The sequence below is a fragment of the Onychostruthus taczanowskii genome, unplaced genomic scaffold (assembly GCF_017590055.1).
Source record: "Onychostruthus taczanowskii isolate IOZ18803 unplaced genomic scaffold, ASM1759005v1 scaffold4, whole genome shotgun sequence".
NCBI classification, from domain to species: Eukaryota; Metazoa; Chordata; class Aves; order Passeriformes; family Passeridae; genus Onychostruthus; species Onychostruthus taczanowskii.
In genome coordinates, this window is record NW_024501459.1 from 18,973,004 (window position 1) to 18,985,879 (window position 12,876).

Sequence of the window (12,876 nt, forward strand, 5' to 3'; positions counted from 1 at the left end):
AAATTAAGACAAACTTGAATGAGGTTTTATAGGAATGGCCAAAGACCAGCTTGATGCCAAGTTTCAAGTACTTTTTCAAAAGCACAGGGAAACTGAAACACTACAAAGGAAAGATGATAAAAATTCAATATATGCTAAACAGAGTATTCTCCCTGCAATTTGTTTCACAGGAAAAAGATGAGTCATCAACACATATCTAGAACACACACACTCTAGCCGGAGAGGAGGTAACAGCATAAAGTAGTTTGGTCAAAGTGACAGTTAATGCTGCTAAGGTCATCTCGGCATGTACAACCTACTGCCAAAGCCTCCTCACAGTGCAAAGCAGTGCAGACATTACTTGGGTGAAACCTGCAGAGTTTACGAGTCAGTTTTGTCTGGGGGTGGCTTACAGTGCAGCCCGAAACAAATGCCATATGACAATGGAAAACACATCAATAGCAATACAACATACTGGATTTAATCCTGTATTTCTGTACCACGCGTAAAAGTTTTGACTTTACAAAATGGTATTCTTTATAGTATCAACAAGTGGCCTATGTAAAATGTATCTGCAAACAGCTGCTGAGTTATGATAAATTACTTCTTTCACATGACATATTCAGTGATTAACAACAAATACAACTCGACACTACTGCAAGTTGTTATGTGATGCAATGCAGGACAAACAATATTGTAGCAACTAACCACAGGCAGTCCAACATCCCTTCTCCCCATCCCCAAACTAGATAAACATTTCATCCAATTGCTTCTGCTAAATGAAAGCTAAGAATAAAAGTAAAAAAATCAGTAATTTATAAGCCCGTTTACTTATTTCAAGCATGTAGAAAGTTCCAAACTTTGAAAATGTACATATTTTGAGAAGTATTAGCACTACAGACAAGACTCTTTCAACAATATACAAAGCAAGCAAATGGTGACACAGAATACTGTAAACAAAATGACAGCCCCAACAAACTGGGCCCTCTAGTCAACCAAATCTGGAGGGACAATGTAAGCCAGTGGAATTGTTTTTTCATTATATTTATGTCAAATTATGCTAATTATTGTGCCTAACTATAAACGAAAATCAAGAGCCAAAAGGGAATGGCCAGGAAACAATGACTCCTTTTCAAAAAATATATAATTGCATGTGTAAAATACAAAAAAAAAATCAGTAGCATTTTCCAAGTCTGCAGTTTTGTTAAAGAGCAAATAGAAATCATAAATTATGTGGAGTAAGTGCTGATTAAGTATTGAATTACAATTGTATTATATTCTTCTTGTGTGAGTAATACAGAGTCAAACAAGGTGTTATACTGAAGAGATATTTGGATGCATCAACAAATCATTCTGTGTAATCACTAGGATAAAAGAGTGTGAAAATCCCATCGCATGGAAGAAAGGCAGGGGCAGTGAGGAATGCAAGTGCCTACAGATGGCTGAGCTCTCCTTGGGCTCTCTGACCCTCATCCACCGCCCCATACCCAAATCAAAAGCAAGGTTTTCAACTATTTTACCACTGGACAACTGTAAGTTTTACAAGGAAAATCCACATTTTGTTAGTTAGCATTCAAAAGAACTTCAGGAAACTTCATCTTTAGCTGGAGAAAAACTTTACCCAGACAAACTGGATGCCATTTAAGAGCAAGCATCACTACACACAGATTGACACCAAGGCGAACACTTTTGGTTTCAGCAGAGATAGAACACAGAAACAGAGGTCACAGAATGATTGAAGTTTAGTCCTGTATTACACAGACAGCTAACAGACATTATTTTAACTACTGTACACAGCACCTTTTCTTTTTTTTTTACTCTAAGACACAGGCAGTAAGATTTCTCAAATTATTTAAGACCTGGATATTGAAAACAGAATATTTGTTAGAAATACACACTGAGAAGCTATATTTAATGCATTCTAATGCTAAAATTGTTCTTTTTAGAGATTTCTTTTTATTTTAATAGGCAAAATGGAAAAGTAGTCAACATCTTAGGAAAACAACATTTTATCATCTTCTTGAGTAACCATTTTATTATTTTACTGAAGTTAAAATTTACATGGATGCATCCTAAAGCACTTCAAAAAAGACAGGAAATTTTAAAAGACAGCTTAGCCAGCCAGCCTGGGCAGCACAACTTCTTGTTTCTTCCTCCCACTCAGAAATAACTATCATTTAATTGTAAGGAACTTAATGGCTTTGACTACTGGAAATCCAGTGAGCACAAGTTTGCCAGAAGAAGATAGCATGCAAGCTCAAGTTTATGTATTTTAATTGAAGGGGGGGAAAATCCCAAGTCATAAAATGTGTATTAGTATAAATTAAATAAATAAATTTAAGCTAGTTAAGTGGAAAATATTAGAAAACAGGGCTATGACAAGTACAATTAGCTACAAGCAATTTCTCCTAGTCTTGGAGTGGTCTCCCTTACCATTTTTACCTGATAAAAATTCTTATCTAAGGCAAGCATTCCACAGGAATCAAAAGCTTACAAGGGGAAGCAGAAACAAAAAAAAGCATGATAAGTAGGTAGCAGCAATGAAATTATAGACTGATTGCTAACCAGTTACTTGCATAGATGAAATTACACAAGATGCTATCACAATTATCACAAGGTTATCATAGGTACAATTTTTTATTCTAATCCTAAACATAAATCCATTAGATGTTTGGAATTAAGCTACTCCTACAGCCTGTTTATTGCAGTTATCTTAGTAGAAGGACATGAACATATGGTAGAAATTTGTCCTTGCCTAAAATTACTCTGCCTGTACTCTGTACATTATAAACATGCAGACAGGGAATGGCACTGCCAGATGTAGCAAAGGGAGTAAGAGGATAAGAATGAGGGTGAAGGAGGGAAGGGCTTCCTACCATCCCTTTCACACATGCTAGCACAGTATCACTTGCTGGAACAGTAAAAATTCATAGCACTTCATGGTCCAGAAGGACCAGCCACAGCTGTGGTGCATGTACCTAACATTAGGAATACATGGAAAAAAACCAGGAACAGGCACAGAGAAGTGAGAAGTCTGACTCAGAAAGATAACCTGATACTGCAAAGCAGATGTGGAGTGGGAAAGAAATGCAAATCCACCAACATAGAGAGGTATAAGATATAGTCAGCATCACACTGAACTGAGAGAGCAATATAATGGCACTAAAGGAGGAAACACTTAGCTCTAAGTGTAAGGAAGGAAATAATCATCTCACTAGTAAAGAAAGGAGCAAGCTCCATGGGCACTCAAGAGATGTCTCCCCCTTTCCCAAGCTCCCCAAAAGTCACAAGAAACAAAACTCAGAACACAGCAAATGAGAAGCATGAGATCTCTGAACTAGAGGTGCTGTTTGCAAATACGAATAAAAGTCCTCCACCAACAGTGACACAAAGTCCGAACAATGAAACATGGAAGAACACCAACTGTAAGGGGACAATGCATTTTATTTCTTCACTCATTTGCATCCTTCCCCTTCCAACATCAACACAAGGGAGACTTTGCTCTATGCAGAGTCCTATTTTTGCAACTACTTTGCCTGCCAGTTCAGAAAAGACTATAAGCTTTCCAAGACTGAAAACTCCTCTAGTTCTAGTCTTCAAAATAAAAATACCATGCTAGTAGCAACCCTGCAAGTCACCTCTTCATATATCATCAAAAGACAACATCCTGAAGTCTCCAGAGCATTTTGGTGGCCAGTGTTAAGAGTACCTAAAATTCAAAACCACTGCAAGACACCGAGCCGTATGGGAATGATTTTATGAACTGTTAAAAACTTGCTCATTTGCATAACATATAAACACAGAAACTAGAAATTTATTCCTTACCACTAGAAACCAGAATTCTGATTTTCAACTGAAAGGTTAAGATCCTGCATATCCAAACTACAAGACATGGGGAGATAATTTAGTGCTGTTTCCCATTTCTGAGAAGCAGAACAAATAAAATCTATATTTATTTATTAAAGCCAGCATTTTGATTCTTGTAAACTCAGAGAAGTGAGTATCTCCTTGAAGCGTTTCCAGCTACACAAAAACAGATCAATGTCCTTGAACTAAGAAACACAGCAGAAAGCCAAGGACTGTACTGGAACAAAGGCCACTTATCCAGGCATCATCACTTTCAGTACACACAAAAATTCCCAGAACACTTACAGTACTCTCTTCTCAAGAAAACAAAGTATTGAGGAACTCCAGATTGTCAACACCTGTTTTCACTGTTCTTTAGTTTTCCTCAGTTTGTAAATAAAAGAATTGCTTCCCTTTACTTTTCCTACCTGAAACTTGTTAAAATTATCCTGGGCAGTGACAGTCAAGATTATTATATCACAAAATTTAACTACAATTCTTTAAGCTCCATTAGCTCCTCAACTACACTTACATGCTTCCAGTCTCCAGCTTTCATTAAGTACCCACCCCTGTGGTATTTGATTTACTCAGAAGACCAACAAGGAGGTGTGAGGCTTACCTCACTGAGAGTCTGCTGAGGCAGACCACTGCCCCATGCTTGCATGCAGAGGTTTGTGGGAGTGGAGAAAGAAACAAATTTGGGAAAACAGTGATGACAGGAGTGAGGAAGAAATAGTCTCCTTCCTATTGCTTTTGTTCATTCTGTTGTTGGGACCCTCTGAGATGGGGAGGCACCAGAGGAATTACATTCCCTTTGTTGTTTTTCCTTGATGCTGTCCTTCATTTCCTTTTCTTGCTGTAAAGCTTAGAGGAAGGGGAAAGCATTGTTACAGGGAAAAAGGAGCCAGAGGTCTAAGGCAGCTGTGGATCCATTCTAATAGGCAGGAGACTAAAAATTATGAAGAAATTAATCAGCTGAGACTGATATTTTTCACATATTTTTCTTCCAGTTATGAAAGCTGATCATAACTACAGAGGAAACAGCTGCTACCAGGACAGAGAGAATAATCAATTTTGTTTTCATTTGGGGCTTTTTATTTGAAACTAATCGAAAGATCGGAACAACAGGATCTATAAAAGGGACCCAGAATAACACAATCTCTGTTGATTTCAAGTCACATGTTACTTACATACAGAAACTATTTTATTTCAGTAGCTTATAGTCATAGTGATATTGATCAAAGGCACCTGCAACTGTCTTGGTTGCATATGCACTGCAGTAATTATGCATGCAAATGAGCAAAGTAGATATTTATGTGGTCGATCACCAGTATAATTACTATAACTGAATACACAATCATGGTAACTGTACACACAAATTACACATGCATGCAGTCTTAAAAACCAAGTGTTGCATTCATTGTCTCTATTTTGATAACATCCTATGGAAACACTTCTCCACTGGAAACAATTAAAAAGTATTAGCTTTTAAAAAGATGTACATTTATTCAACTGTCTACTGAACATTAAAAAAATATAACAATCCAGTAATTTTGTTTTCCAAGCTGATACATCAGCAAAATGTCACTACTGTCATAAGATTTACCAACTTGAAAAGAATAAAACATTTAAACATGGCCTCTTATTTCTCATTCTTATATGCATTTATTTATCTGCGACTTCATTAAGATATTAAAGGTGATTATTTGAAAAAATAATGCATATGACCAAAATTTTTAACAAGAACAGAATTAAATTTCCATTAGCTCATCACAACTCTAGAGATAAGTGGAAATATTTTTAAAGTTTGGATTTTTATCAATCTAAACACTTAAACATGGATTTGATTATACTTTAGACCAGAAGAGTTGCATTCAAACCCATACAAGGTATTCTTCTAAGGTACTTAAACAACATATGCTTTCATGTCTCAAGCCCAGATTTTGATCCATCCATATTAACATAAGAAACACTTTTGCATTTATTATTAAGTATTTCAAAGAATATGACACAAGTAATAAAATATTTAGATATTGCTGTATTCTGGCAGATCACGGCGTAGTCGTATTGCCTTCAGCTTCTCTACTTTGATTTTTGTTCGCAACAGTTCTTCTTCCAGTTGCTGCTTTCTTTTCAAACCATCCCTTTTTTCTTGGACATAAAGACCAATTTTTCTTTGGTTTTCTAATATTATTTGATGCTCCTCCTTCAGCATTTGTAACATCTGTGGGTCATAGCCACACATTGGTCTAAAGCGTTCTCCAACCTCAAGCCTAAAAAACTCATCTCTTCTTGGTACAGGGGAAGGAGACATCATCACTCTCATATCAACTGAAGACACTGATGTTGAAGGAGACCTTTCCATAATATGCACCAGCTGGTGTTCTTCCTCTTGTTCTAAGTTCTCATTTTGCTGTGAGTCTATAATCAGAGAAGGAGGAGGTTTGACATCCTCTTCCGACTGCAAGTCCATCATGACTGTCGCAGGATGGTGATCCAACATTGCCTGTGGTGAACTGGTACCAGCAATTGTTTCTTTATCGATACTAGCACTAGAACACACAAAATCATATTTAAATAATCCATTAAAAACTATTTTAAAAGGCATAGCTGTAAGTAACCAAAGCTTCATTTGAATACTGCTCTGCTATCTATGTCCAGGAGTCTATTTCATTACCTGAACACCACTTGTGCCCCTCTTCCTACCACACAGACACAGCCCTCTCTTACTCAGAGTTTATTGCTCTAAAGGCAGTATAGAAAATAGAGAACTCATCTGGTAGACCCCTCTGACAGTGGAAAAAGCAAGAAGGGCTATTAATGACAAATGAAAATATTAAAAAAAAAAAAAGCAGCACCAAGTCATGCAAGTAACAGAGGAAAAAATTTATATAATATAAAAGATCATTTTAAAGCACATTAATTTAGATGGAGTGGACTATGGCAGAAACATTTCCATCTCCCAAACTTATTTGTCTCCCCCTGTTTTAATGTGCTCCTTGTTTCTGATTCATGCACCCAAGTATTTAGGGGGTTTTTTTTAACATAAAATATCACTAAATAAAAGTACAGAAAGAGCCTTGGGAAAAGAAACCGGAGGCTAAAAGACAACCCTTGCCAGTAGATTTGGGAACCAAGCTAATCCTTGCTGCTTCTCTTTGAATCGTCCATCTTAATATTTCTTCTGAAGCTTCAAGACACAGAAATGCTTCCATTAAGAGCAGCCTATAGTTCTGTGCATTTCTTTTTTAAAGAACAACACCCACTTGACTCATCTGTCTTTGTGTAAATCCCTGAGTCAGCAGCATCTCAAATCATGATTTGGCATTGCACTGGCTTTGATGATAATAATGGCTCAAGCTGTTCCTGACACTTGCCTACCATCAGTTGTGTTTGAAACCCTACACTTCTGCACATCACTCCTTTATTCAGGTAATGCTTTTTAAAGCCAGATCAGCTTCTTGATCTATTACTGTACAGATCTACAAAGAATACTTGCAGCATGACTGGGATGGCAGTATAGAGTTACATGGGAACACGAATATATTAACTTGGGATTGACAGCCAAATCAGTGCACTCTCATGGCCAGGACTCTCTAAAACAGAGGCTATAACTGGTGGTTGCAGACTCAAAACATTTCGGAACCCTTCAAAAACTGCTGCTAGCAGTCAAAGGCAGCAAGTGGATCTGTGATTAAAGTAATGTTCACAGATCCTCCCCAATCCTGGAGGACTTGAGTCACCATCTTAAATCTAGGGGTGAGCAATGGAGTTTTTCTACACCTTAAAATGCCTTCAGAGCCCTACAAGCCACACACTGAGAAACTATCTGATTATTAAAACACCATCCTAGTTAGTAAGAGATGTGGGTTCAAATTCCCACAAGCAAAGAAGAAATGTAATTTATACATCCTGTCTCACATAAATGCACTACCTCCTTAATAACTTCTGGTTCTCCCATGGTCTTCAAAACTCTGGGTTTAAAAGAAATAAGCAATCATAGCTGCAGTTTCTGAAGGACCCTGACCTAGCCTGCCATCCATTAACATGAAAATGCATTTTCTATAATAAAAGCATGAAAGTTTCCCAATACTCAGTTGCAAAAAGGCCCATGAGTATGTTTTCCAAAAATAAAGCCTGTCAACCACACAAACTATTTAAACTTAAGATTCTTTAAAAACTACTGTCCATCTGAAGCACGTATTGAAAACTGACCTTTCATTAATCCCCTGAAGAAAAAACCAAGATAATCTTAATTCTATTGACTGTTACCTGAGCTGCCTATAGAGTATCAATTATATCACCTTACTCTCTTCTACCTCAAGCCACAAAGCTTCACTTTTTCCTACATGCTTCTTTCTCACATTGTTTTAGTCCTCTCAGCATCGGAAGCATTATCCTGCACACAAATTTTCACCTGTTTTCCCCTGTGCTGAGTGTAATTCTGAGTTTTCCCCCTCTTCACAACCACAGCTTCTAATAAAGCTTCTCTCCTTCTTATTTGCTGGCTCCTGGCCAGCTTCTAGCCTGAGAAAAGTGGAAACAACCAGCAGGAGAAGCAGGTCATTCTGACAAAAGGAAATGGAGAGAGAGCAGAAAGAGAAAGTAAGAGAGGTTAAATAGGAGAAAGAAAAGTGAGATTTTGTGCAGCATAGACTAAAGCCTCTAAAGAGTGGAAAAAAATACAGCTCTTAATAGTGTAATCCACACAAAACTAAAAAAATTACCAGATCTTCAGGTAACTCTGATGAGGCTTTTTTTTTTTTCCCTTAGTCAGCCTCTTAAGTGGAAAACAATTAGACAGCAAAGAGAGAAAGAAGGAATTGAGAAACAAAAGAGCTGCCTGTATGGTGGTTACTAATGTTGTTTCTGACAACTTGACTGAAAGAAAGACAAACAACAGTTACCACAATTGGGGCATGGTGTTTATAACCCTGCAGGCACCCATGATTCACCAAGTTTCATTTAATCACAGCGAACTAGAAATTCCTTAAAGGTGCGATTAAGAATTCGGGCTCGTTATAAGTCATATTTCCCTCCTCCAAACCCTAAGTCATATCCTGGTGAGTTAAAACCCAACACTGGGTTTATAAAATTAGAATAAAATGCAACTCAGAGAACTATAAAATAATTATGTATTTGGGCAGGGAAAAAAAAAAATCTTGTAAATTATGTTCTTTTCCTTCAGCCCACAGTGTAGTGGCTGTTCCTAGGAACAACCATTTTGGGTAAGAAGTAATCAAGTCAGTGTTCCCAGTCCCATAAAAAAACTGCAAAAATTGTTTAAATTACAGGAGACAAACTATAGAGATCATTAGCTCTTAATCATTCACTAAAAGCGTCAGTGCTTTCTATAAGCCGATCTGCAAACTAAAGTTCTCACACTATGGTTTTTTCCCCCTCCTTACAAAAGTTGGTAGTCAAGACACTGCAACCTTTATTAGTGCAATTAAAAGCCTCATTTTGCTCCGGAGAATTCTTTGGAATGGTTCCTCCAGGGGCATTCATCAGGAGCAGCAGCACAGTCCAGTTGCTTTAGACTTCTTTACGCAAAGGACCCACAACAGAATATTTTTAGAGCATCTGGCATGTTGGGATTTAGACAATTGTTACCATTCAGTTCAACCAGTGGCACCATGAATCCAATTCAGCAAGTGTGCGCATGCCAGCTTTTCTTAGAGTGTTACGCTGCTGCACTCACTATCAGTCTATCTGATTAAAATACGGAAAGTTCGCTTCCCATTAATCTGCTTGGGAAAATAAGAAAAATCAGAGCTTTCTCAAGGTTGCTGGGGAGTTATTTGACTTCCCTCCCCCACTCCCTAGCTTAGTTTTTGTATCTGGAGGAACCAAAATCCGACCCAGGCATTTTTTGATCCCTCAAGGACCAATACAGAACCAGCAGAGTGTTGCAAGTCAGATATGAGGGGCATTAGCCAGCTGTGGGAGAAAGCCTGCACAGTGCCTGCCTGTATTATGTCTGGCTCAAATCTAGACAGTGTGTCTCACTTTACTGAGCAGTAAAAAAAAGAAACCTTGCAAAAAAAAAGAAAACTTCTAGGGCTGTACCTCTCAGTTTCTCTCTGTATTTAAACTACCTCACATACGACACAGAACTGCTTGGAGTTTAGACTGCAATTAGCTTTGCTCCAGCTTCAGGGAACTATCGTCAGTACAAGAAAAGTATAATTTAAAAAAACATTTGCACTCACAAAGGCACTGCAGTGTAGAGAATCAATTTTTTTTTTCTTTAAAGGGTTGGGATTAGCTAAAATGTAACATGCAAACACCAAAGTAAATGAGAGAAAAAAGGTGAATAAGGTTTCTTAGCTCTGTGAACTAACTTTATTAAAAATCCTATATAAACTGGTAACAGTTCCATATGTTGCAAAATGACTGCAGTATTACCTTAAATGGAGGAGAATAGCCATCACTTTGCCAGTGTTTGAATAATCTGCCTATTAAAAGGTAGGGGAGGGGTAGAGGTTGGAGCTACTATTTCTCTTTGATTCTCTCTTAACCCTCACTTTCCAGAGTATGACAAAGACTCTGAAACAAGCTTTGAAACAGCTGAAAAAAATTAATGCAATGCTAAGTCAACATAAAGCTTCTCATAAAACAACAGCAGTATTATTTTTGTCATTGTTTCCCATTTGGGAATTTTCTCTGATAAACACTTCCTTTAGGTGCCTGAGCACAAGCAAAAGCATTACAAAGTAGATAGGAGGCGCCATAATTTTCATTCAGTAACAAAATAAAAAGAATTGTCTCACCTTTGAACACCGCTCCTGTCTCTTAAACACACATTGGAAATCTGTGGAATCATTTCCACAACTTTCTTGGTTGGCTCGGAAATGCTGCTTTTACAATCTGAGTGAGTCTCCTTTTGCTGCAATAGCTCCTGTTTGGCATATTCTTTGAGCCTCTTGTACAGCGTGCGCAGGCCCTGTGCAGTACGAGGAGGGCGATCTACTCCGATGGCATTGTAGTTATCAGCTATAATATCCCAGCATTTGTTTTTTTCCACTATTACAGAATGCTTATTGGTATGTTCCTCGAGAATTTTAACATACGGCTTCACGAGTTTTAGCAAATCGAGCTTTTCAGATAAGGTAAAATTAGAAGATCTGGCCTTCCCAACCATTGTTATCTTTGAATTAAGGAAGCCGTTCCTGGAGCCACCATGCAGTCCCTAGCTCTGCTCAGCTCTTTTTCACAAACAGAAAAAGATCAGGCTTAACTAGGCTAGTCTCATTTAGGCCCACGCCTACAAGGGAGGGTTTATTAAAATTCCTTCAGCTTAAGCTGACGCAGGTTCAGGAAATCTGCTTAAGCCAAGCCTGACCTACATAAGGCTTCAGACTGAAGAAGGCGAGAAGAAACAAGCAAAATACACTTTTGTATGAAGAGACCAGACATATGCAGGATTTAAAAACATAAAGGTTTAAAGATTAGCACGTTACCCAGCTAAAAATTACCTAATTTAGCTGGAGTAACAAGCTCTGACACATCTCCCAGCTCCCTCACACAATCTCAAACTGAAACCGTGCTGGAGATGATTTTACATGTAACGACGTCCCCCCCAAAAAAGCAACAATTGCTTTGTGCGAGGCAGGGCGCGTTACGGGGAGCGGGAGGCGAGAGGCGGCGGCGCGTGTGGAGAGAGCCCCGGCAGAGCCCCCGGCGCCATTTGCATAGAGCTGGTCCTGCTGTCAGTCACTGCGGGGCGGCATCTCCCCCAGCCGGCTGGTTACGCTCGGGCTTCGCCGTAAAGCTCGGCTTCTCCGCACTTGGCAGCCGGCGACAGCCACCGGCACGGGGGCTTCTTAAAGAGCCCGCAGCGCTCCCGGGCCGAGCTGCGGCGCCGGAGGAGCGGCACGAACGCCTCGGTGCGAGCGGGCCCCGAGCGCCGCCGCGCCGGCCCTCAGGCGGCTCCCGGGCCAACCCCGGCATCGCCCCTCGGCCGGGGCTGCGAGCCGGCACCGCAAGGGCTGGGGCTGCCCGCGGTCGTGACAGATTACCGAGTGCGTTACAGCGTGTGCATACCGGGCTTTTCATAATATCCACCAGCAAACAGCTGACTTTTATTATATTTATTCAGGCGTTTTTTCAGGATAAAAAAAAAAAATCTGATTTTTATTAACAAGATGTGCCTCCATTTCTAATGTTTGCTCAACAACGTATCACCTTAAAGCAAGCCTTCACATAAAAACGCATGCAAGGCTTTAAATTTCTGTGGTCTAAACTAAAGCAACAAATTGGAGAAAGAGAAAACCCAGGAGATAGAAGGAAAGGTGTTCTCAAGTACAAAAAGCAAAAACTAAGTTGGAAAAATGACGTACTCCACTGAAAGCGTCCGGAGGGTGGAAACAAACACCACTTGAGATAGTGGCAACAGCTTCCTAAGCTTAACATGTCCAGCCTTGAAAACAAGGGAGCCTAGAAGCAGGGGGAAGGAAAGAGAAATAATTATAGCTTGAAATATCCTAAGGCTATAAAGATCTAGGTATAAACTTGTTTGCTCTAAGGGGAAAAATCCCAAAGCAGACACAAGCCGCATTCAAAACAAGAAATTCACACTAAACAAAGGGAGACTTTTAACTGCTAAAAATCAATTAGCATTTAGAATAACAAGCACTTTTGGAACGATTTCTAAGACTTGGCTTGTCAGTACTACCTAACAAAATTGTGACCAGTCCACTTCGCTGGCATTGCTTTCAAGCCAAGATTAAATAAAGCATTTTATAGTCTGAAGCCTATTACACTTAAATTTGAGAAACAAAATACTCTTGTGGTTAGAAGCACTGTATGAAAACCATTACTTATAAGCACCTAATCCTCTCCTATTTCCCCTCCCTTTGCACTTTACTAATATTAAGAATGTAAAGCTGGTGGTTAGAGTTTTGGGTTTTTTTTTAATTTATGTTTAGTTGTTCTTCAGTAACTGAACAAAAATTGGATGTGCTTCTCGTAGTTTAGACTCGGGCAGTATCAGCATTGAGGAGTCACAGGGGAGCCTACGCGCACCCTCCACTGCTGGAGCAGTTGTGC

At 39.0% G+C, this 12,876-nt stretch overlaps 2 protein-coding genes across 2 annotated transcripts in view; both read right to left on the reverse strand.

The window, feature by feature from the left end:
- RAD54B (RAD54 homolog B) overlaps positions 1–12,876 on the reverse strand; it is a 63,675-nt gene that overhangs the window by 34,880 nt on the left and 15,919 nt on the right. The window lies entirely within an intron of this gene.
- LOC121340307 (fibrinogen silencer binding protein) lies at positions 4,642–11,039 on the reverse strand. The gene is made up of 2 exons (XM_041412988.1): positions 10,599–11,039; positions 4,642–6,377 (listed from the first exon to the last, which is right to left on the reverse strand). Exons 1-2 carry the CDS (start codon positions 10,967–10,969, stop codon positions 5,852–5,854), a joined length of 897 nt encoding a protein of 298 aa, XP_041268922.1. The 5' UTR covers positions 10,970–11,039; the 3' UTR covers positions 4,642–5,851.